The following is a 26,673-nucleotide window of genomic DNA, read 5'->3' as shown; positions in this document are numbered from 1 at the left end:
TTTTATATATATATAATTTATGTATACACATATACACACACACACAGATATAACAATGACAAATCGAATGAGTTTTACAGAAATAGATAATTTTGATCTCTGAAGATGAACCTGCGTAATTTTCCTGCCAGCTTTTTCAGCTCCTCCTGTGCACACTGCAATTCTTTCTCCAGGTATGAGCAAGTTGTGTCAGAATTGGACTCCTGCTGCTCCAGTCGATGTTCCTGAAGCTGCTCGTTTTGTTTTTGTGAAGAACTGAAAGAATAATTTATCTTATTATTGTGTTTCATGTTTCTCTTCCATATCAGAGTTCGACTTTTATTAGCACACAGGAATAAACTGCCCCACAAAATTAAATCCAAGAATGAGAACGTATCATCGTTACCATCATGTTTTCTACTGTATTATTGACAGTAGATTTCAATCTCAGTTAATATTTACACACTAAACTATATTTTGAAGCTTAGGAGGTAATGGAACACGTGATTTGCATCAGGATCAAGGAGGATATTGAAGATTTATTTGCTCCAATATAATGTGTACTTAGGGTGTAGATCTGATGAAAGTTCATTAGGCTGAAATCTTTTCACAAGTGGTGCCTGATCTGCTGAATCCTTCCACAATTCCTGTATTTTTGAATCTGCTGATGTAATCCTCTACTGCAGCGGTAAGTACTATATGTTAGAGCATTTTAATTCTGTTATCTGCTGAATCAGATGTCAATCTACAATCAGAATGACCTTCAAAGAAATTAAATCATAAAAATTTAGAAATTTCTTTCAAGTCAAGGAATAGATTAGCTTTGAAAATTAGGTACAATTGTCTACCACTTGAAAGAGTCTGCTGTTAGCATGTCATATAGCAGTTTGCCTTTACATGCACAATTTTCTTGTAATAATTATTAGTTGCCTGTGCAGTAGTAAGCATTTGTATTCTTTTGCATTATCAAATGGTAACATTGTCAATACAAACAATGTCATTTCACATGTAATATCAATTAAAATCTCGTGAAGATTTCTCATCCATACAGAATGTTCCCAGTTCAAGAATATCTTGAGGAATTTAATTCTATATTGAGAGATTGGTGTCTTGTTTAGGTGAAATGGTGTTTGCCACTAATACTAGTGTGGTGCTGATTCTCAACATCAAATTTCAGTCGTGTCTCTTATTCTAAACTTTAACAACATGGTTTAGGGATTGTTTCTCATTTGGAAGAGAGATTGAGCATGGTCAATTTTTGCATAATACCAAGTAAAATGGTGCAAGTTAACATCAGCAGTCAGATCATGCTGTGCCTTGATTCCCTTCAGAAAGGGTTTGCTGCAGAGAAAACACTTTGTGGTGCTCTGAGGCTACAGAAGGTACAAGATAAATGAAAGATCTGTGAGAGATTACTGATATTACATGATTGCAGTGACAGTGCCTTTCTAAGGGACGTGGGAGACACGGCACAAAGTCTGCACCTGGCGTGTACAGTATGTTTTCTGGAAATTTCCCATTAGTGCACAAGATTTCCATGGATTCTGGATCACTAATATTTATAGTTTGTAATAATACAGAAATATTTGCAAATTAAAGCAATGTTTTAGTTAAATTGTAATGATAAATTGTCAATCTCCTGAATTAGATTTTCCTACACATTTTAGCACAGATTTTTGCCAATCTTGAAAACAATCTTTAGTCATCTACCAGTTACACAAAAGGAACTGAACTATTTTTTATAAATTCTTTCAGCAGTTAGGTGCGTTTGCGCTTCTCTCTTGTAGTGAAATTTCTTACATCCCCTAATTGTTGTTTGAATGCAACATGCACTGTTTTGAGTAGGTTGTGCTCTCTTGAGAATTACTCTCATTTCTTCTTTCAACATCAGAGATATGAAAGTAATCTCTAGAGAGGTTACTGCTATTATATGATTGCAGCAACAGTGAATATCATAAACATTTAGGGGCTTCTTTAACTTCCTAACAGAAGCTGGTAGGTCTTGTCATCAATATGATGCTAAATGGTAAGATTACACAAACAGATCTACATAATGCTTCTGATATGTTATATGTGCTCATTTACAACAAATCAGTATTTGTTTTTAAATATTTATAAACAAGAAGGTCAACATTTATTAGCCATTCTCAAGTGTTAGAAAATATGATGCTGAACTATCTGCTTGAGTTGCTTGAACTCAGGTGAAGGTTAAAACGTATTTTGTCTTGTGTTGTAGCTTCACCAAGTTTGTACTTCGTTTGTTAATATGCTTGATCTTCAAATTAAACTGGGAGTAGTGGGAGCCAGTATGGATCTGATGTGCTGAATTATCTCCCTCTATGACATAGTAAGCAAATACTGTATAATATGGTAAAGTATCAGTGAAAGTATTCTCCAAGTCAGAATGTGTTGAATATGATGAAATGACCAATTTTATACTAGTGAAAAAAAGTGAATCACCTCTTTAAAAAGGTTACTTCATTCAACTATGTGGTAAGGCTAGAGGAGTGAATGTTTTGTGGGTCCCTGTTAACTACTCCTTGGAAGTCTTTGATGACTGTTAACAACTTAAATTATATCTCAGTTCGGGGACATACAATAGTCTGCACTGGACTATGGTTGTTTGAAGTTAAACTGACTAGGGTCTGCAAACTTGGCTAACACAAGGATCTGCATGCACCACAGAGCCATAAGAACAAGGTATAAATTAAAGAGCATGAACAAAACACTTGCAGACTGATTTGGTTGCTGACTTTGATTCTGTTCAATTTACTTGAACTGTTTATATGATTGATCAACATATCTGACAAAATCAGGCCTAATTCTATCCAACTGTGATTGGCAGCTGAATTATTGATAGGGTAAATTACGCTTGGGAATCTTGGCATTAGGAAATCTTGCAACTGGGCAGGCTCTGACCATGTGTTAGTTGGTACGAGTACTGCTTTATAAACTGATTACTCTCAGAAATACTCTTTCACTGTTCACAGTTCCTAGCTAGAATATGCAATATGACCCATTCAAGATAGTCATTTAGATTTAATTCACAAACTTCTTTTTTGCTGTAGGCAGCCCCATTGCTAATTATATTTTATCCTTAATAAATCAAGTTAAGTGATCATTAGAGTCCACTCCAGACACTGGCATGTGAACCTGACATTCATAGTATAGTTTGGATTCAATATTTAGAAATGTCTTGATGTCTGATTCAGAACAATTTTAATATACAATAAAATATAAATCTAATCTATTATGCCATTTCTGGAGAACAAACAACTTCCCCCCACTTCTTTTCTAATATATTTTAATAGCTGTGTTCGCCAAATATTCATCATTGGGATCTCTTCTGGGGAAGGTATGAACTGTACAAATAGGATGGGTTACACCTGAACCCGAGTGGGACCAATACCCTTGCATGCTGGAGCTTTTGGGGAGGGTTTAAACTAATTTGACAGGGGAGTGGAAATGGAGTGATAGGGCAGCGAATAGTGCAGTTGGTATACAAGTCAATGCAGTGTGCAGCGAGACTGTGAGGAAGGACAGGCAGATGATAGGACAAAATTGCAGTCAGTGGGAACTTGCTGAAGTGTAGCATGGGGACAAAATTGAAAAGGGTGGTGAATACAGGACTGAAGGTGTTATATTTGAATCCAGGTTGTATACAGAATAAGATAGATGATCTTGTAGCACAGGTATGATGTTGTGAGCATCATTGACATGACTGAAAGAAGATCATAACATTCAAAGATACTGTATGCATTGTGTTGAAAGGACAGGCAGGTAGATAGAGGGGATGGGGTGTCTCTGTTGGTAAAAAAAAATGAAATCAAATCCTTCGAAAGAGTTGACATAGGATAGGAAGATATAGAATCCTTGTGGGTGGAGTTAAAAAAACTGCAAGGTAAAAAGACCCTGATGGGAGATATATACAGACCTGTGAACAGTAGCCAGGATGTGGGCTATAAATGTTAGGAGTGATAAAAAAGGCATGCAAAAAAGGCAATGTTACGAAAGTTAAGGGGGATTTCAATATGCAAATAGATTGGGAAGATCAGGTTGGCACTGGATCCCAAGAGATAGAATTTATAGAATGTCTATGAAGTTGGCTTTTTAGAGCAGCTTGTGGCTGAGCCTACTAGTGGAAAGGAAATTCTAGATTGGGTATTGTGCAATGAACTAGATTTGATTAGGGAGCTTAAGGTAAAGGCACCCTTAGGAGCTAGTGATAGATTGAGAGAGAGAAGTATCAGAATAACAGTGGAGTAAAGGGAATTACAGAGGCATGAGAGAAAAGATGGGCAAAGTTGTTTGGAAGGGGACACTAGCAAGGATGATTGCAGAATACCAATCATTAGAGTTTTTGGGAAGGTGCAGGATAGATGCATGCCAAAGTTGAAGAAATATTCTGGCTGGCAAGGGAAGTAAAAGACAGCATAAAAGTTAAAGAGATGGCATAATTTTGCAAAAATTAGTGCAAAGTTAGAGGATTGAGAAGCTTTTAAAAACCAACTGAAGGCAACAAAAAAAGCCAAAAGGAGAGAAGGGATGAAATAGGAAGGTAAGGTAGCAAATAATATAAAAAAAAGTATACCAAAAGTTTTTCAGATATATAAAGAAAAAAAGAGAGGTGAGTGTGGATATCTGGTATGATCATGATTCAGATGGGGATGATAGTAATGTACGTAATTGAGGCACGTAAAAGTTAGAGAGGAACGCTGAAATGCTGATGAACAAAATCAAGCGGCAGCAGCTGCCCCATTACCACTGAGACCACCATCCTTAACTACACTACCACCAAATTACAGCAGTTAGCCCAGTGCTGTGTCAACATCCAGGGAATCTTCACCCAGCTGCCTCATCTCCGTCTATGAGATTTAGGACCCTCCCAACTGTTTTGTTAAATGTGCACGAATTGGTTCAGTTAGGACGATTAACAACAAACCCGTTGGTCCTGGCTGAATTGCGGGTTGGAGCTGATGGAGCTGAACACTCCCTGTGGGCAGTGCTCATACAGCACAAGCTGTCCATGCTTGCTACCTTGCTCCTTTGGATTGAGATGCATCTCCTCATCCCTGGAAGCCCCACTCCCCTGGATGATCCGTGATATGGGAACGCAACCTGCCATTCATACTAACAATACCCTTAACGGCCCAGAGGCTGTCCCCTTTCCCCTTGGAATGCGCACCTGATTGATGGAATGGGGACCCTCACAATGCAGAGGCACCTCCTTGGCTCTGTTAGAGCTAGCTGAGGGTCAGATTTTTGCAGAGACTAGGAGTCTGCTGGCCTAACATGAAGGGCCAGATGTAGATCAGGAATAAGTGCAGGTTAAGGTTGTTTTTAAATTCCAGCAACAGCAGAAGCAAACTGGACGCATGAGGAATAGAACTAGGAATGCCCCAGAGCAGCTGACGACTGTCTCCCAGACATTGGCTTAAATCATTTTTCATTGAATGTCACCAGCCCTTATCATTGGCCAATTTTCCAAACTACCTATGTATTTCAATATTTCATTGAATTGGGAGAAAAAGCTTAAGAGCCTGCTGTTTGTAATCCTCCTGATTTGCAATGGCCAACTTGAAGATATTTCTCACTATTTCCTCAAAATTGTTTCTTCACACTCTACAAATTGTATAGTACCCAAAACAGAGTAAAAATTTGGCTTTGCTCTCTGTGACAAGAATACACATAGATTAAGATGTAGCTGTCCTGTGCTGGCACCAGTGGAATCAGCAGTTGGTCTGCCACCTGTCTTCAGGAGAGAGAAAGATAAGGAAAACAATGGAGCAGCAATTGGAGATGTTAAGGAAGGGGAAGGAGAGCTGTCAAGATCGGCTCCCCCTTTGAACCCTGAACTGTTTGAAGTGATGGACAGGCGATACCCCAGCAGGGGGATAAAAAGGGACAGGTTCGCTAAGGCAGGGCACACACACGACACCCGAGGTAACAAGACCCTGGAAGCGGTGCGTCTCTCACAAGTCGGTGGGAAGTATCGGGCCATAGACGCACAGGGTGGAAAGGCACGATCGGCGGGAACCTGGTGTGTGTCCACCCTTGCCTGGGTGCCAGGTTCACCGCAGGGAAAAGATCGTATCTGGAAACGGAGGGGTCACGGTCGGTGACCTCAGATGACATCACAAAGGACTCGCCCGAAAGCTGACTGCGAAGGTCTGTCTGGAAGCCTTGAATATTCATTCGTTTTGCTCTCTCTCTCCTCCCCCCCACTGTCCATCGCCACGGCAGCGATTACTGCGAACTGAACTGAACTAAATTGAACTGAACTTTGCGTCACTTTGAAACTGGTCATTTACCCCTAGACAACGATAGAGCTTGATTGATCCTGTTATCTGAATTCTGCGTACATGTATGTTTATCATTGCTGAACTGTTGCATTCATTATCCTTTTGATTAGAGTACTGTGTTGCTTGTTTCTTTAATAAAACTTTCTTAGTTCTAGTAACCCAGACTCCAACTGAGTGATCCATTTCTGCTGGTTTGGCAACCCAGTTATGGGGTACGTAACATCTCAAAGTTTCTGCCTGAAGCCTTTGACGTCAGAGCTACAGTTGGAAATGTGCAGTCATTTCACAAATGTATACAAATCTAGTTGTATTGATATTGAAAATGGCATTGCATCTCATCAACTCTGCCTGCAATGCAGTTACAAAGCACAGCCCAGAAATCAGTGCCACAAATAATATTCTCATCATTCCCAAACATATCTGGAATTTTTAATCCAGTATTTTTTAGATTTTTATTTTTAAATAGTGTGATGACATAAATATTTTCTTTGTCAGTTTTGGCACAGAAATTTCCTTGTCACTCCTGCTACAGATTCACACGATTTATCCCCCTAATCTTTCGACAATCCTCTCCCCCCCTCTCTCTCTCTATTACCACCAAGAGAGTTAAATTCTATTGGTATCACAAAATGCAAGATTGCTTTTCTGGATAGTCAAGGAGTTCAGTTTGAGGGAAAATGTTGAGAGAAACAATTCCATAAAATTGTACATGACAGCAGTCTTCAAAGAGTTTGGTGTGAATTGTTACGTACCCCGTAACTGGGTTGCCAAACCAGCAGAAATGGATCACTCAGTTGGAGTCTGGAGTACTAGAACTAAGAAAGTTTTATTAAAGAAACAAGCAACACATTAATCGAAAGGATAATAAATGCAACAGTTCAGCGATGATAAACGCACATGTGCACAGAATTAAGATAACCGCATCAATCAAGCTCTATCGTTGTCTAGGGGTAAATGACCAATTTCAAAATGACTCAAAGTTCAGTCCAGTTTGTAGTTCAGTTCGCAGTAATCGTTGTCATGGCGATGGACAAGGTGGGGAAGAGAGACATAGAATAGGAACAACTCATCATTCAGCACAGCTTCACTCACAGACCAGCGAGATGGCTCACAAACAGCATTTGGGCGGGTCCTTGGTGATGTCACCTGAGGTCACCGACTGTGACCCCTCCTCCAGATGCGGTCGATCCTCTGCAGTGAACCCGGCACCCAGGCAAGGGCGGACACACACCGGGTTCCCGCTGATCGTACCTTTCCACCCTTGTCGTTGTCTGGGACTTCTCACCCACTCGTGAGAAGCGCACCGCTTCCAGGGTCTCGTTACCTCGGGTGGCGTGTGTGTCTGTCTTAGCGAACCTGTCCCTTTTTATCCCCCTGCTGGGGTATCGCCTGTCCATCACTTCAAACAGTTCAGGGTTCAAAGGGGGGAGCCGCTCCAGACAGCTCTTCCTCCCACATCCCTTCATTACACATCTCCAGACGCTGCTCCATTGTTCCTTATCTCTCCTTCCCCTGAGGGCAGGTGGCAGACCAACTGCTGATGCCACTGATGCTAGCCCAGGCCAGCAAACATCTTAATTTTATGTGTATTCTCGTAACACTTCCCCCCTTTAAGGATTTTTACCGGGAGGTAAAAATTACAAACATGACTACATTATCTGATACATACACAATATACATCTTTAACAGTTATTTAGCTAATACAGAGAATTTGAAGCTGTCAACACCTTGACAGACAGTCATCACATTTTCTGTTCCTTTTACACGTGTTATTAATAATCCCTTAGACCAGGCTCCAACTCAGCAAACTTCATAGTGGCCAAAAACACTGATGAATTGCGACCAATGTAACCTCTCATTTGGTTTTGTCCCGGACCACAACAACAAGGGTCGTCCCATTCCGACTCAATTTTCCCTCGCAAGGGCTTAGTAGGAGGGGGACGGGTATTGACCGCAGAGTTATTGCAAAACTTCCTGCAGTACCCCACCATCTCCAAAAGCCTTCTGAGGGCCCTCTTGTCTGTCGGGGTTGGGAGGTCAGCGATAGCCTGCACTGTAGCTTGCATCACTGCCAGCTGCCCCTGTGTCACCACAATTCCCAGGTAAGTGACATTCGTGTGGCCGAATTCATTTTTTCCAAGGTTCACTATCAAGCTGGCTTCAGACAGCCGTGTTAAATTGCCAATACACACCTCTGTGTTCATCAGCCCTTTAGTCACTGAATTACTCAAAAAATATGGGTGTTGTTTACTTGGCTGCCCTATTGTAACAGACATAACCCAACGTCCCAGTTCTTTGCATTTCCTCGGGATAATCAAACACATGGGTGCGAGTCGTTTAATTACTCCTTCGGGGATTAAGGGAGAGACCTTATCAGTAGACCTGGCCAAAGCAATAGCCTTCTCCCATCTGACCGATCCCATCCTAATCTTTTCAAAATGGTTTTTTTCTCTTAGCAGGGGGCCCCTAGCTTCATTGATTTCCACGCTAACACCGACTAGGTTTGTTAGCATATCAAAAGCCGGTGACCGTCTCAGTTCGCGTCGGTCATGATCAATAACATTCTTCCCCCTGGGCAGCCGGTAAATCTCTTTCATGATTCCACCAACTGTTTCCCCCAGCACCGCAAAATGTCCACCGGGGGGTACCTCGTGGGCCATGTTAAAAACCTCATCCCCGTAACTCTTTTGCACCACCCCCCACTCCTCATCTGCGGATGCTGTACTTGATTTCCCTTTCTTCCTTAGCACTTCCTCATCCGCACAATAGCTTGTCAAGGCTGTGTCAGAGAGAGCGGTCTCGGCAAAAACCATCAGCCCCTCGTCTCGCTCCTGCGTCTGCACAAATTCTTTCCTGGCTACTGCTACGTCCGTCCCAGCTCCCTCACTACCTCTTATCTCACTACACCCTGTCTCATACAAGGTTGGCAGAAATGTTTCAGCCAAATTCACCATCGCGGGCGGGGCCTCCATGCTGGCAGGCTGACCCGTCAATCTCACGACTGGGAACACGATCCCTCCGGCGATGTCATTACCGAGCAAGACTTCCACGTCTTTCATCGGTAATTCGGACCTCACCCCGATCGTGACTAGTCCAGAGACCAGGTTGCTCTGTAAATGTATCTGGTGCAAAGGGACTGACTCTGTCCCTTCCCCAACACCTTTGACCTCTACCTCCCCAGTCTGGGTCTCTGAGCTAAACTCTAATACACTCTTCAGTATTAGTGACTGACACGCTCCCGTGTCTCTCCAGATCCGCACTGGAACTGGTTTTAACCTCTCCTTCACTGACACCAGTCCGGCCGAGATAAACCTCTCGCGCCCTTCCTGGACTTTTTCAGACCTGTCCTTCCCTAGCGGTTCGCTTAACAGCTCAATACAGCCATTCAAAATTTCCGCTTTTCCTTTCCCCGTCTCCTTCCTTGGGGCAAAGCACCTGGACGCAAAGTGTCCGACTTTCCCACAATTATAACAGACGACCCCAGGAGACTTCCTACCAGACTGCTCCCGGTCTACCTTATCCTTTTCACTAGTCCCCGGCTTACTTTCTGACTTTTCCGGCGGACTCTCCCCGCCGTCCTGACTACCCTTCTGGTAGCCTTTACTCGGGGCAACCTTCATTTTATGCGTCAACGCATACTCATCCGCTAACTTAGCAGTTGCGGCTAACGTGGCTGCCTCTTTCTCATCGAGGTAGGGTCTCATACCCTCAGGGACACAACCTTTAAACTGCTCAATCAGAATCAGCTGCAGCAGTCTGTCATAATCCCCCTCTACCCCTTTCGAGGCGCACCAACGCTCACAATATGTTTGCATCTCGCGAGCAAACTCCAAATACGTGCGGTCCCACCGCTTCCTCGCATTCCGGAACCTCTGCCGGTATGCCTCCGGGACCAACTCATAAATCCTGAGGATGGCCTCCTTCACCACCTCATACTTCTGGGCATCTTCCGCGGATAAGGCGGAGTAAGCTTGTTGGGCCTTCCCTTTCAGTACACTCTGAAGTAAGACAACCCACTTATCCCTCGGCCAGTCCTGACTTATAGCTACTTTTTCGAAGTGGAGAAAGTACCGATCCACATCGGTATCGTCAAATGGGGGGACCAGCCTAACCTCCTGGGTCGCCCGGAACCCTCCACCTTGGTTCGGCACGAGCCCCTGCTCGGCCCTTATCTTTAACTTCTCCAGCTCAAATTCCCTTTCCCTCTGTTTCTCCTCTCTCTCCAACTGTCTGTCCCTCTCTCTCTCTTCTCTCTCCAACTGTCTTTCTCTCTCTTGCCTTTCTACCTCTTTCTCTCTCTCCCGCCTTTCTAACTGCCGTACCCGGAACTCGTGCTCGAGTCTCAGTTTTTCAAGCTGTACCTGTACCGCGTCTCCAGCAGGTTTTTCAATAGACACCTCCCCCAGCTCACCTTGGGGAAACACACCTTTAGATACATAGTGCTCTACAATAGCTCTGTGTATCTCCTCTCTCCTCATTGTCGACTTCACCTTAGCAAGATTCACCCGTTTGGCCACAGCTATCAATTCCGATTTCCTGGCATCCTCTAATGCCTCCAAGGTCGGCGCCTTTATAAATTCCTCAACCTCCATTTCTGCTGTTTGTCTTTTCTTTCTTTCGGGAATTTTAACCCAATCAATTTACTCCGTCCCAAATTTAGCGTTCAAAATCGCGGACGAGAACCCCACTTATGTTACGTACCCCGTAACTGGGTTGCCAAACCAGCAGAAATGGATCACTCAGTTGGAGTCTGGAGTACTAGAACTAAGAAAGTTTTATTAAAGAAACAAGCAACACATTAATCGAAAGGATAATAAATGCAACAGTTCAGCGATGATAAACGCACATGTGCACAGAATTAAGATAACCGCATCAATCAAGCTCTATCGTTGTCTAGGGGTAAATGACCAATTTCAAAATGACTCAAAGTTCAGTCCAGTTTGTAGTTCAGTTCGCAGTAATCGTTGTCATGGCGATGGACAAGGTGGGGAAGAGAGACATAGAATAGGAACAACTCATCATTCAGCACAGCTTCACTCACAGACCAGCGGGATGGCTCACAAACAGCATTTGGGCGGGTCCTTGGTGATGTCACCTGAGGTCACCGACTGTGACCCCTCCTCCAGATGCGGTCGATCCTCTGCAGTGAACCCGGCACCCAGGCAAGGGCGGACACACACCGGGTTCCCGCTGATCGTACCTTTCCACCCTTGTCGTTGTCTGGGACTTCTCACCCACTCGTGAGAAGCGCACCGCTTCCAGGGTCTCGTTACCTCGGGTGGCGTGTGTGTCTGTCTTAGCGAACCTGTCCCTTTTTATCCCCCTGCTGGGGTATCGCCTGTCCATCACTTCAAACAGTTCAGGGTTCAAAGGGGGGAGCCGCTCCAGACAGCTCTTCCTCCCACATCCCTTCATTACACATCTCCAGACGCTGCTCCATTGTTCCTTATCTCTCCTTCCCCTGAGGGCAGGTGGCAGACCAACTGCTGATGCCACTGATGCTAGCCCAGGCCAGCAAACATCTTAATTTTATGTGTATTCTCGTAACAGAATTAAGATGAATTATTCAGAAATTCATAAGTAAGGTTGCCCTATAACAAGTGTCTTCATGTGCATTAAAAATAATAACTAACTGATGGTTCATTAATAAAGCCTGAATTAATATTATTGAAAGCAATGTACAAATGTTTTTCTTAAATTTTATTTAGAGATACAGCACAGAACAGGCCATTCTGGCCCAACAAGCTGTGCTGCCCAGCAACCCACCTAGTTTAATCACAGGACAATTATTGAACATTTGCATTAACAAACAGGTGTACACGTGTACCTCATAAAGCAGCCACTGAGTGTGTTAATGCAATTAGTTAATCAGCCAATCATGTGGCAGCAACTCAATGCATAAAAGCATGCTGCCATGGTCAAGAGTTTCAGTTGTTGTTCAGACCAAACATTAGAATGGGGTGGAACTGACTTTCACAATCAAATGATTGTTGGTGCCAGACAAGGTGGTTTGAGTATCTCAGAAACTGCAGTTCCTGATATTTTCACGCATAACAGTCTACAGTTTCAGAGAGTAGTGTGAGGAAACAAAGAACATTCAGTGGGTGGCAGTTCTGTGTGTGAAAGCACCTTGTTAATCAGAGAGGTCAGAGGAGAATAGCCAGACTGGCTCAAGCTGACTGGAAGGTGACAGTAACTCAAATAACCACACGTTACAACAGTGGTGTGCAGAAGAGCATCTCTGAACACACAACACGTCAAACCTTGAAGGGGTGGGCTACCGCAGCAGAAGACCAAGAACATATATATGTTTTATAATAAAATAGAATGTTGTCTTGAGTACTGACTTGATAACAGGGCACATGCAATAAGCAGAGGTTGGCCAAACTTGGATTTTCTCTTGAGTGGCAGAGGCTAAGGGGAGATCTAATAGAAGTTTATACAATTATGAGAGCATAGATAGAGTAGATAGCTGGCATAGTTTTCCCAGGATAGAAATGTCTAATACCAGAGAATATGCATTTAAGGTGAGAGAGGTTAAGTTCAAAGGAGATATGCAAAGAAAGTTTTGTTTAAGCACAGAGAGTGGGTGATATCCGAAATGTACTGCCAGGGTTGGTAGTAGAGGCAATTATGATAGTGGCATTTAAAAGGCTTTTTAATTAGATACATGAATGTTCAGAGAATGCAGGGACATGGACATTGAGCAGGCAGAAGGGATTAGTTTAGTCATATATTTAAAGTTCAAAGTAAATTTTATTATCAAAGTACAGATATGTTACCATATACAAATTTGAGATTTATTTTCCTATGGGCATACTCAGCACATCTATAGAATAGTAACTACAACAGAATCAACCAGAGTGCAGACGACAACAAACTGTGCAAATGTAATTAAAAATAAATAGCAATAAATAACAAGAACATGAAATAAAGGTAAGGAGTCCTTAAAGTGAAATCATTGGTTGTGGGAAACATCTCAATGACGGGGCAAGTGAGTTTAGTTATCCCCTTTTGTTCAAGAGCCTGATGCCTGTGGGGTAATAACTGTTCTTGAACCTAGTAGTGTGGGTCATGAAGACCTTGTATCTCCTACCTGATGGCAGCAGCAAGAAGAGAGCATGGACTGGGCGGAGGGCATCTCTGATGATGGATTTTGTTGGCCATGGTGGATTTGAAATATGGAAGAAAACGCTGAACTCAAGGGCAGTGGAACCAAACAGATCAATTATCTTTGTTCCTGCCATGTGCTCGGAGATGGAGGCTGCATTTTATGGAACTGTTTTATGCCCTCCATTTCGTGCGAGAAATTGCGACACAATGATTCTTCAGGTAATCTGTGGAACTAGGGATCATTTCCAAATAAGAAGTTATTTGAGAGATGTTCTTTGGTTGGAGATAACATGCAGGTTTATGAATGTTGGGGCAGGTGTCTGCCTGGAGTGACTGCTGGTTGAGAGCTCATTGCTGATTGAGAATGAAGAGCCACTTGCTGGGACGTAGGGCAATAAATGGATGTGGCTTGAAGTAGAGCTAATGAAAAGGTAATAAAGGTCAGTCACATGACCTACAGCCAACGACACTGGAATGCTACATTTGAATTGATAAGAAATGAATATAAAAGTGGAGACTTTGATTGCGCTATCAGCAATAACTCCGGAAAATCAACGTCACGAGGAAGAACCCCCACGCCAGGGGCTGGGAAAAGGAAGGATCGATTGTCTGGCCAATGGAGATCCACAAATCCGCTATTCTGGTGATAAAAATTGGACAAGTTGTCCAAGTGAGTATTGGTATGGAGGGAACAGTAGAATTCATGTTTAAGTCGATCTCCTGGGGTCAAGATAGTTACGTCGTTGTTTGTGCAGAGACAATAACGTGTGAGCTTCCATTAATTACATGCAAAGTGAATTTCCTAACCTAGGTCCATTGAGGAATGGTCAACATCTTGGTCCTGTGCTGTACTGTTTTAGGTTCTTCCCAAAATGCAGAATTCCAAAATAGGGATTGCACAAATTTTGTAATGTACAGATAATAACAACTTGTGATGAAAGACAGTTTTTAAAGAAGCTTCTGGTATTTTATTATCTTCTGAGCCTCGATGCATTTGTATTATAGGGATCTTAAAACATAAAAATTGAGTAAAATGATTATATAATTGCCAGAGCAATTATATAATTTGAAAAACTTAGATCTTCTATTTGGATTGAATAGATTTGGTGCTACAATTTAGTTGAACTTAAATAATATTTCTAACTAAGTTATTTACTTTCTCTACATCATCCATTAGGCATACTCATATTAAGTTCAATTATGAAGTCTTTATACCATGTTTAAGAAATTGCTGATATAATATAGTCCATTGCTTTTTTTTTAAATTCAGGAGCACTGTGCTCATGTTCGCTAAAGAATTGTTTAATACCAGTTCCTATTGATATTATCACAGAAGGAATATTCTCCATATTAGGTGTTTCCAGGAAATATTTTTAAACCTAGAATTAAGTGTAATTTTCACAGTATCATGTGGCCATGGGTACTTATGGTATCCTAAATTAGTAACTTCATTTGTAGCTGGAAAATGAAAGTATGTGACTACATTCTTTAGATAGCCATGAAAGAAACCCCAAACTTTAAATTTTACTTGTTTACATCAGATTTCTTAAATACTAAAACTACACTTGAAATAAATTGGCATCTTATATCATAATTGATTTTCTCTGCTTTGATGTAAATAATATTAACATTATCAGGACCTTAACATACCTTATTTTTTCCATTTTGTCAGCTGTGACCTGAATGAAAATTAATTTAATAAATGTTAAAAATCTTAATATGTTACACTATTTGTAAAGGTAGTTTTAAAAATGTATTTCCAAAATCTTAATAAATCCATCCACAGTACACTGGCACTCCACGAGGTTGTGTCCTCAATCCCCTACTCTACTCCCTGACTGCAAGACCAGATTCTGCTCCAGCTCCGTCTGCTAGTTCGTAGATGATCCCACCGTAGTGAGTTGCATCTCAAATAATGATGAGCCAGAGTTCAGGAAGGAGACAGAAAGCCAAGAGTCATAACAACAAACTTTCCCTCAATGTCAACGAAAATGCTCGTCAATGACTTCAGAAGTGGGGAGAGAAGGGTGGTGCACATGCCTATTTCTAATGTCACCAATAGCCTGTCCTGCTCCAACCACGTCGATGTCATGGCCAAAAAAGCTCACCAGAGCCTCTACTTCCTCAGGAAGCTAAAGGAATTCAACACGTCCTCTTTGAATCTTACCTATTTGTATTGATGCACCACAGAAAGCCTTCTGTCTGGATACATAACGGCTTGACAAGACAGCTGCTGTGCGTGTGACTGCAAGAAACTGTAGAGACTTGTGAACGCAGTTCAGCACATCATGGGGACCAGTCTCCCCTCTGTGGACTTCTTGCTGCCTCAGAAAAGACCCCACCCATCTCAGACATTCTACCTTCTCCCCTCTTCTAGCAGGCAAAAGATACAAAAGCCCAAAACCACATACTACTAGCTCAAGGACTGCTGTTATAAGACTGCTGAATGGTTCCCTAGTACAATAACGAGTCTTAATTTCACAGTCTATCTCACTATCATCTTGCACTTACTATTTACTTGCATTGCCCTTTGTCTGTAACTATAACACTTTATTCCGCATTTGGTTATCATTTTACTTTGTTCTGTCTCAATGCACTGTATAATGATTTGGTTTGAATGAATAGTGTGCAAGACAAACTGATCGCTGCATATGGCAATAACAAACCAATTCCAGTCAACAGCTTTATGTATGCATACAAGTTAAAAAGTTTACAGCAACACAGTTTACTTACTGATTCTACAGCAGCAATAGAATCAAATAAAGCAATATTAATTTGCAAAGTAAGCCTAGGGCCATTGATCATGTGTCACTAGAAATTTATACTTCCAAATACAGCAGGGTGCAAATAAAATTGAAAATGTTATTTTGAATTGGTAGGAAAGCAGGAAAATTGAGCTATCATGGGATGCAACTGGGACATGGTAAAATTCCCAAAACAAGAGAAAATCTGCAGATGCTGGAAATCCAAGCAACACGCAAAATACTGGAGGAACTCAGCAGGCCAGGCAGCATCTATGGAAAGAAGTACAGTCAACGCTTTGGGCTGAACCCTTCGGCATGTAAAATTCTCTGTCTTTAAATACAACATATTTAATGATAATTTCAAACTAACATATTTACTTTCATTGGAATTCATCCAATATCTAGGCAGTAGTAAGCTAAGTGGGAAGGATTGGGTAATAAGTATTTGTTCTTTGCCTGTTAGCCATCCTATCAATGTCCATTTTGTGCCTTTGGTCAATTTTAGCTCTGGTACTGCATGCTGTTTACCAGCTTGGTCAGGCCTCATTAATCAGACCCAGCATGTTGCTTGTTCCTAAGGGACTGAGTAGGGGAAGTTGCAATTATGGTTACAATCCCATCAGTTCTTCAACAAAGTTGTGGTGCTATGGATGCCAAAGAACTTGAACTTAGATACTAAAATTGGCCTATTACCTTGAAACAAGTATTTGTGCCTATAGAAATAACTGTTAGACATTAAAACTGCCAGGCTCACTGGATCTGTTTCAAGACATTATCAGCACAGCAATACTTAATAGAGCAATGCAAGATACTGAAATTTAAATTAAAACCAAAATTTTAAACTTACCATATTAATATCTCTGGATAAGGATGGCGATCTGCACTTCAAGAAACTTTTACTTGGAGTTGACATCACTGGCATGGGAATCAGTGGCCTAGTTCTTCTAGAATTTTCCTTGTTCACATAAGCGTGGTTGTCCTGCTGAACTGTGTCATCTGTGCAGATCCTTTCTTCGGTGCCTTCACTCTTAGTGCTGTCTACGTCTGTATCGAGAGGGGGTTTTCCCACATGGTACATCTGACTAGGGATCTTTTGAATCTGCTGCACTTAATTGAAAATATACTGGCTGAAAGCAGTTCTGTACCTTTGGGTTTTAGAACTCAAAATATTTTAGGCTTTTTAAGACCCTAAACTCTGACTGTGCATTGGTCAGGAACTGAGGAGAATATCAGCTGTCCACTGCTCTCACAAGAACACTGATTGATGACACTCAAGTCTGATTCGGCTAAACTGTTGGTCTTGAGCATTTTTATCTTCTTCTGTTCTTAGCTTTTTCCTTCTGTAAACTGCACTTAACTAAAAATAGAAGCATTTTAATCAGGCAGTGTCAACAGCACATGAACGTCATGCTTTAAGTATTAGCCTCTTTCTGTGGGGGAGCACAAATTTGCAGCGATAACTGTTTTGCCTCCCCCGTGAGAGAACAGAAACTAGCAGGAAGCAACACAATCAATATCCGACTACTTCCACTCTGTTGTCTTTCGTTTGTCTGAACAAGTGCAGGGTAATTCTGCCCTTATGAGACTGTTCCAGTTACTGAGCATTTTAAGACAATAACATCTGATTGGTCATCACTGGAATCGATTCTTGTTTTAAGGCATACTACCAGAATCAATTCAGCTTTTGTATAATCACATATTGAAGTTTGGTAGCTGAATAATTTGATGTCCATGAGCTGCATTGACTTAGTATTCTAGGGGATGAAATAAAAGAGATTTTAAAATGTTATTTTAATTTGTGGCCTTTATTTGACGCAATTCCACTCAGGCCAAATGCAAAACTCTGAAAAAAAACACATCAATGTGAAAAGCAAATTACTTAACATAATTAGCACATATGGCTGATGCATTAAAAATCTGACCGATTTTTGAGGACACTGGGAAATCAATGCAGATATTTCACATGAAATTGATTAAAAAGGTCATGATATTCTGGTAGAGCTCATGTTGAACCTGAAAGAATATGATATTTGTCAATGTTTAAATTTGGAATTATAGATCATCATAGTCTACTTTGTGTGTTCTCATCACTTGTGACAGGAAATCTGTGGGGTTGATCTGAACTCTTCACAGTTTAATTAAAAAGCTATCTAAAAGCCCATTAGCCTTCCTTTGCAGAACAAGAGATTTAATCTCATTCAACAAAATATCCTGAGAGTACAAATGAAATGAGCAATCAGTTCTGAAATCTCACTGTCAATCCTTTCTGTTACTAATTGTGAACCCACAACTCAAAAACTGTGGCTAGAATGATAATCAGGTATATGCTTGGAAGTAGAGGCTGATTTATACTTTTGCGTCAAAGTGACGCTGTAGGTACGGCGTAGTGCGAACCCTACGCAGCGCCTACGCAGATCCCTACGCCGTAGCCTGACGCGCACATCTCCCAAAATGTAACTACGCATCGCGGCAATGCAGACCGCAACAACCGTGATTGGTCCACTTGGTAGCATCGCATTTCCTCCTACGCTGCAGTAGCTTCCCACTGGGCAGCTGAGGGGCAGGGAAGGAACTCTGGCTGCAATGCTTTCCATAAAGCTTTACAGACCTCCAAAGTTATGGAGGACACATTTCGCTTTTACGAAAAAGGACGCTCGCTTTAAACTTGTTTACCCCGAGAAAGACTACCATGACCATGAAGCCTTGCACGGACAGGTGTGTGTGCATGCACGACGTGCCCGAATTGCAGAGTGACTCAGACACACCAACGCACAAGTATAAATGCTCACAATGTGCGTAGGCCATTTGCGTAGGTTACGGCGTCCATTTGACACAGAAGTATAAATCAGCCTTAAGTGAGCTACAGGGGCTTCTGGAACAACCCAATACACAGGACTAATGACTTAGTGAAGTTGGGCAGTAGTATGGAGGAAATCTAGAATCTGATTCCAGATGAATTCTTTTCAATCCTGCTAATCAAACACTTGGGAAGTTATGAAAGACTGTGACCCTCAAGACCTCTTTTCAATACGAAGTGTCACTTAGCTTTAAGAGATGTCAGGGAGAGGATAATTACGTTGCTTCACAAAGAATACATTGAATCATAAAACAGAAGCAGAAAATGCTAGATTGATTACAATTGTGGTTTATTTTAAAATTCTATATTTTTATCATTTTACTCACAGGAAGTAATTTGCATTTATATAATAAATGAAAATACTTCTTATTTATATGAACTTTTAGCATGTTCATTGATGGCCAAAGAGTAATTATTCCACAGGTTTTCTACAAAGTCCTTCACCAGACTTCCACTCAACATTCCTCAAAGACAGTTGTGTTAAAATCATTTTTAATCATCGTCTTGGGAAATCATGAATATTAATTCAACCCATGAGAATTTTGTACAAAGATAATTTGTATCCCTGTGGTTACAATGAATGCCTATCTATTTCAAACCCCATTGCTTCCCCACATATAATAGCATTTAACTGCAAGACAAGGTTACAAATTCAGCATCCTTTAGTATTCTGTAATACATTAGATTATTCTGCTTGCTGTGAGACATAGGAGATCAAACACATGGTTCACTGTCTGATATAGGAGAAAATAATTTAATTAACTCTGATTGGAGTGGGTATACCAATCTATCTCAGCATAGTCTGTCTTCAGCTCTTTTTAAACCAAGATCTAGTAATTTTAACTTTTCATAAAATCAGATGGTTCAAGTCCCTCACATGATTTTGCAAAACCATAAATGGCTCAAGTTTTTGCAGTGCAATATGAAATGTATTCTTTAAAGATAAACCAGTACTTCCATGAGACTCATTTGTTTTATTGAAATATGATTTTATAGAAGCTGCTGCAGTTAAGTTCAAAAGCCCCCAAGGTGGTGCAGAGGTTTGGCAAAGATCGTTCAAACCACACATGGAAAACTGAGCTCACTGCACAATTCTTCTGTGAGGCCAATGGCAATTGGACTAATCATTTACTGTAGGTGTCACCCAACTTGTCAATATTATGAGTGGCTGGAAGCACTTAAAACTGTCCTGTGCTACCTGAAGCATGCCTATGTCTCTGAAAAGTGAAATGCATTTTTGCTGCAGTGAATGGTGGAAGTCACCATAGAACAAAATCTGCTGTCATAGAGTCCCTCATATCAGAGTGGCAAGACACAGTCTATCTTCAGAGAAACAGGAGGTCTGCCGAACATATGTTATGAAAACAGATGAAGGAGGTAACTTTATTGGTCACGGGTAGGAATAAATTTTAAAAGGATTTGATATGCCATTGTAAATCTTTCAATAATCTTTCACACAATGAAGATCTATTTTCCACATAATACGCAGCACAACCTAATCACTCATCTTCTAACCATCCCTGTTAATCAGATGGGAACCAGAGCTCTTGGTCAGAGAGGGGATGAGAGGAAGGTAGATGTCACGACCAATAAGAACAGGCAGGAGCCAAATAATAGACACAATAGGCTGGATATGCTGAAGTTTGCGTATTTTCATGCTAGGAGTATTATGGGTAAGGATGATGAACTTAGAGCATAGGACAGTGCATGGAACTATGAAGTTGTGGTCATAACAGAGAGAGGGACAGGAATCGATGCTTAACGTTCCAGGATTTCGATGTTTTAAGAGAAAGAAGGAAGGAGGGGTGAAGTTGCCCTAGTAATCAGGGTCAATATCACAGCTGCACTCAGAGAGGACATAATGAAGGGTCATCCACTGAGTCTATATGGATAGAATCCAAAAATAAGAATGGTGTAATCACTCTGATGGGATAATACTACAGACTACCCAATAACCCCAAGTGGTGGGGTGGAGATATGTCTCTACAAAGGAGGCGTAATGCACTCCCTCCCCGCACTAGCCTACGGATCACCTTTGGGCAAGGTGCAGCAGCTGCTTAGCTCCCCAGTCAGGGTCACATGAAGCCTTGGGAGCTGGTGGTGGATCATCGTATGAGCGGCTGGTTCATATCACAAGTCCTAGTTATGAGACCCTGACACCCAGGCAGACAATCTCCGAAGAGTATTGATAATGGCTAGGGTCACCCGTCTTGTGAAGACACTGCCCAGAAGAAGACAATGGCAAACCACATCTTGTAGAACAATTTGCCAAAAACAATCATGGTCAGAAGATCAGGATCGGCCACGACATACGATATGGCACATAATCATGATGATGATGATCCAATAGCCACTAGGATATTGAGGCATAGGCATTCAGGTAGATTAGAGAAAGGTGTAAATACAACAGTGTTGTTGTAATAATGTGACTTCAACCTTTCTAATATGGACTGGGACCTATTTAGTGCAAGAGGTTTAGATTGGAAAGAATTTGTTCGGTGCATCTATAAGGGTTCTTTAAATCAATATGCAGATAGTCTATCAACAGGATTAGCCATACGTAACCTGCTGTTTAGTAATGAACTGGGCCAGGTGACTGACCTTTCCATGGAAGAACAATTAGGAAACAGCGATCACAACTGCTTATGTTTTAAGATAGCTATAGATAGGTATAGACTTAACAAGAGAGTATTAACTTGAAGCAAGGCTTCAAATGAGAGTTTTAGGCAGGGAACTTAATTGGGCATAGCAGTTTTTGGGTCGTCCATATCTGACCCGTGGAGGGTGTACAAAGTCCAACTACACAAGTACAACCCAGTACAGCGGAAGGACGAGCATGGCAGGGGAAGGTAAGGTAAGGGAGGGGAACTCTGGATGTCAAATGAAGTGGTGAATTTAGTCAAGAAGATAAAAGAAATGTATGCAAGACTTAGGAAGTTAAAATCAAACAGAGACCTTGAGAATAGTAAAGAAGACAGAAATGAACTCAAGAAGGGAATTAGGATAGCCAGGAGGAGCCATGAAAGTATTTGGCAGGTAGGATTAAAGAGAATGACAAGGCATTCTAATCATACATCAAATGGATAACCAGGGAGTAGGTAGAACCAATCAGAAATAAGAAAGGAACATTTGCTTTGAGGTGGAGGATGTGGGAGAGGACCTAAATACTTTGCATCAGCATTTACCAAAGAGAAGGATGTGGAGGATAGGGAGATCATTGTGCAGTTTGCTAATTTGCTAGAGTATGTGGAGATAAAAGAGGTAATGTTTGGTCTCTTAAAGAGCATTAAGGTGGTTAAGTCCTCTGGGTCTGATGGGATATAGCCTGGATTATAGGGAAAGGTGAGAAATTGCTGGGGCCTTTACCAGTATCTTTCTGTCCACAGATGAGGTCTTGAAGGACTGGCAAATAGCTAATGTTGTTCCATTATTCAAGAAACAAGATTAGGATTAGTCCTGGTACTATAGACCAATGAGCCTCATGTTAGTGATAGGAATTATTCAGAATTGGATTTATGTGCAGTTGTAAAACTATGGCCTAATTAGGGATAGTCAGCATCACTTCGTGCAGGGCCAGACATGTCTTGCTGTCTTGATCGAGTTTTTTGAGGAAGTGACAGAGGTGATTGATACATAGGGCTGTAGATGTTATCTGCATGGATCTTTAGTACAGTGTTTGACAAGGTCCTTCATGGGAGGCTCATCCAGAAGATTTAAGTTACATGGGATCCATGGTGACTTGGCCATTTGGATTCAGAATTGGCTTATCCACAGAGGATACTTACCTGGGTCAAGATGAGACTTATTCCGACTGGAGCCTTGTAACAAGTGGTTTACCAGAGGGATCTGTACTGGGACCTTTGCTGTTTGTGAGATATATAAATGACCTGGATGAAAAATGTAAATAGGTGGGTTAGGAAGCTTGCAGATGATACAAAAATTGGTGGTGTTGTGGAGAGTGTAGAAAACTACCAAAGAATATAGTACATAGAATATAGATCGGTTGCAGAAATGGACATAGAAATGTCAGATGGAGTTTAACTGGGTAAAATGTGAAGTGTTGCACTTTGGGAGGTCAAATGTAAAAGGAAAATACCTTGTGAATAGGACGACCCTTAACTGTGTTGATGTCCAGAGGGATCTGGGGGTCCAAGTCCATAGCTCCCTGAAAGTGGTTACACAGGTTGATAGGTTGGTAAGGAAGGCATATAACATGCTTGCTTTCATCAGATAAGAAATTAAGTTCAAGAGTCAGGAAGTTATGTTACAGCTTTATAAAATTCTAGTTAAGCCACAACTCGAATATTGCATTCAGTTCTGGTTACTCCATTCTAGAAAGGTTGCTGAGGCTTTGAAGAGGGTACAGAGGTGTTTACCAGAATGCTGCCTGGATTTGAGGGTATGCAGTATAAGGATAATGTGGATAAACTTGGGATATTTTATTGGGAGCAGGAGAGACTGATGGTGTTTTAAGAGATTAGACCAAGCTATAAGAGCAGAATTAGGTAATTTAGCCCATTGAATCTGCACCACCATTCTGATAGCTGATTTACTTTTCTCCCTCAACTCCACTCTCCTGCTTTTACCCTGTAACTTTTAACATCTTTACCTATCAACCCCTGCCTTAAATATACCCAATGACTTGGCCTCCACAGCTATCTGTGGCAATTAATTCCACTGATTCTGCGCCATCTGGGCAAAGAGATTCTTCATCATCTCCATTTTAAAGCAACATTTTTGTATTCTGAGGCTGTGCCTCTGGTCCTAGACTCTCCCACTAATGGAAACATCCTCTCCATGTTCACTCTAGGCCATTCAATATTCAGTAGGCTTCAATGCGATTCCCCTCTCATGCTTCTAAACAGCAGCAAGTACAGGCCCAGAGCCAGGAAATGCTCCTTATTTATTAACCTTCTCATGTCCAGAGTCATTCTCATAAACCTTTGGACCCTCTCCAATTCCACCACCACATCCTTCCTTAGACACGGGGCCCAAAGCTGCTCACAATACTCTAAATGTAGTCTCACCAATGCCTTATAAAGTCCTGTGCAGTGGCCCTTCCGTACCACATAGTGATGCAACCAGTTAGATTGCTCACAACAATGCATCTGTAAAAATTTGCAAGTGTCTTTGGTAACATATCAGTTCTCCTCAAACTCCTAATGAAATGTAGTCACTGTCGTGCCTTCTTTGTAATTGCATCAATATGTTGGCCCAGGACAGATCCTCAGATATTGTCATGCAGCAACTTGAAACTGCTCACCCTTTCCATTTCTGATCCCTCAAAGAGGACGTGTGTGTTCTCTTGACTTTCTCTTCTTGAAGTCCACAATCAACTCCTTGGTCTTACTGCCGTTGAGTGCAAAGTTGTTGCTGTGACCCCACTCGACCAGCTGATCTATCTCACTCCTGTATGCCTCCCCAACACCATCTGAAATTCTGCCAACAATAGTTGTGTCATTGGCAAATTTATAGATGGTATTTAAGCTGTGCCTAGTAAACCAGTGGGCTAAGCACACATCCTTGAGGTGTACCCTTGTCGATTGTCAGTGAGGAGGAGGTGTTATTTCCGATCTTCACAGACTGTGGTCTCCTGGTGAGGAAGTTAAGGAACCAATTGCAGAGGGAGGTACAGAGGCCCAGGTTTAGGAGCTTGTTGATTAGAAGAGAGGGTATGATTGTGTTGAACGCTGAGTGGTAGTCAATAAAGGGCAGCTTGATGCAGGTATTATTATTGTCTGGGAGATTCAAGGCTGAGTGGAGAGTGAGAATGCATCCACTATAGACCTATTGTAGTGATAGGACAACTGCATCATGTCCAGGTCCTTGCTTAGGCAGGAGTTGATTCCAACCATTACCAACTTCTCAAAGCACTTTGTCACAGTAGATATGAGTGCCACTGGGCAACAGTCATTGAAGCAGCTCACCTGCTCTTCTTGGGCACTGGTATGATCGTCATCCTTTTGAAGCAGGTGGGAACTGCCGTTTGCAGCAGTGAGAGATTGAAGATGTCCTTGAACACTCCCATCAGTTGGCTGGCACAGGTTTTCAGAGACCCTCCAGGTACACCATCAGGGTCCGATGCTTTGCAGGGATTCATTCTGACGTCAGCCTTTGAGACAGAGATCACAAGGTCACCAGATGCTGCAGAGATTTTCACAGGTGTAGTTTCATTCTCCCTTTCCAAGCATGCATAAAAGACATTGAGCTGATCTGGGAATGAAACATCACAGTGATTCATGATGTTAGGTTTCAGTTTGTAGGCAGTAATGGCCTGCAAACCCTGCCAGAGCTGACGTGCATCTGATTCTGTCTCTAACTTCAATCGGAAATTTTTTTCTGCTTTATAACAGCCTTTTGTAGGCCTTACCTGGAATTCTTGTATATTTCAGGATCACTGGTCTTAATGCCACAGATTTAGCCCTCAGCAGACTATGAGTCTCCTGGTTCATCCATGGCTTTTGGTTTGGGTACGTCTGGTATGTTCTCTAGGCACTCACCCACACAGGTCTTGATGAAGTCAGTGACAACTGTGGCATATTCATTCAGACTCAAAGATGAATCCGTGAATATTGTCCAGTCTATGGCTCAAAGCAGTCCTCTGAGCGATCCTCCCCCTCCCTTGACTATATCTTCTTGGTCCTCACCACTGATGCTGTAGTCCTTAGTCTCTGCCTAGACGCTGGGAGTAGAAGCACAGCCAGATGATTGGATGTTCCGAAGTGTGGGCGTGGGATGGCGCGTTCTTGATGGTGGTACAACAGTGGTCAAGTATGTTGGTTCCCCTGGTTCCACAGGTGATATATTAGTGGTAGTTGTTCAGAGATTTCTTCAGGCTGGCCTGTTTGAAATCTCCCTCAGTGATAGGCAGGCATCAGGTGCGCTGTTTCGTGCCTGCTGATCATGTTGCTCAGTTCCTCCGGTGCCTGCCTAACATTGGCCTAAGACGGAATGTACACCGTTACCAGGATGATGGCAACAAATGCTCAGAAGATAAAATGAGCATCATTTGACCACTAGGTGTCTCAGGTCAGGTGAGCAGGACTGAGACAGAAGTGCCACATTTGTGCACCGTGATGAGTTAATCATAAAGAATACTCCACCGTCTTCACCTTTAAAACCCTCCATTCTTTTGTAATAAATGTCCCTAGCAATCTACATTTTGTTGGATCATTATTTGCTGTATCTGCAAACTAGATTTTTGCAAATAGTGCACCAAATCACTCAAATTCCTGTTCATCTCAGAGCTCTGCATAATTTATATAATAGGTATGTTATAAATTTTCCTGAGGATGAAACTGTAAAATCTTAATGTTTGCTGTACCAAGTGCCACAGGGGTCCAATAGGCTAGACCAAGCTGTGGTGATAGTGCTTCAGCACAGCTGTGATAGTTACGATCATATTTTTATAAAAACAAAACTTAGTTTCACAAGTTGATCTTGTGTGCATGGGTTGTGGTCCAGGATCGATGCACAGCTGGCCCTGTGTAAAGAAAATTACTCTAAACTTTGTTCTGTGTTCTTTTCCAATTCATCTAAGGGCATTTGCATATGTATTCTCAAACAAAGCGAGGGACTGTTCATGTGATGAAGGCTACGAGAAACCACATTATTAGAATTAGCATAAGTGCAATACAAAAAGAAAAACAAATAATAACTCAAGTGGTAGTGCAGAAAG

General features: G+C 41.7%; 1 protein-coding gene across 1 annotated transcript in view; it reads right to left on the bottom strand.

The window, feature by feature from the left end:
• The window catches only part of LOC134346133 (brain-enriched guanylate kinase-associated protein-like), a 28,617-nt gene extending 13,549 nt beyond the window's left edge, over positions 1 to 15,068 (bottom strand). The window contains exons 1-2 of the mRNA XM_063047764.1: positions 15,045 to 15,068; positions 112 to 255 (exon numbers count right to left, since the gene is read on the bottom strand). Of these exons, the coding sequence (XP_062903834.1) occupies positions 112 to 255; positions 15,045 to 15,058 (158 nt within the window). The 5' untranslated portion in view covers positions 15,059 to 15,068. The remainder of the gene's footprint in view (positions 1 to 111; positions 256 to 15,044) is intronic.
• Between the last annotated feature and the right edge of the window lie 11,605 nt (positions 15,069 to 26,673).

Source organism: Mobula hypostoma, chromosome 1, assembly GCF_963921235.1.
Source record: "Mobula hypostoma chromosome 1, sMobHyp1.1, whole genome shotgun sequence".
In the NCBI taxonomy this organism is placed as follows: Eukaryota; Metazoa; Chordata; class Chondrichthyes; order Myliobatiformes; family Myliobatidae; genus Mobula; species Mobula hypostoma.
This window is presented reverse-complemented; position numbering and strand designations above follow the sequence as displayed.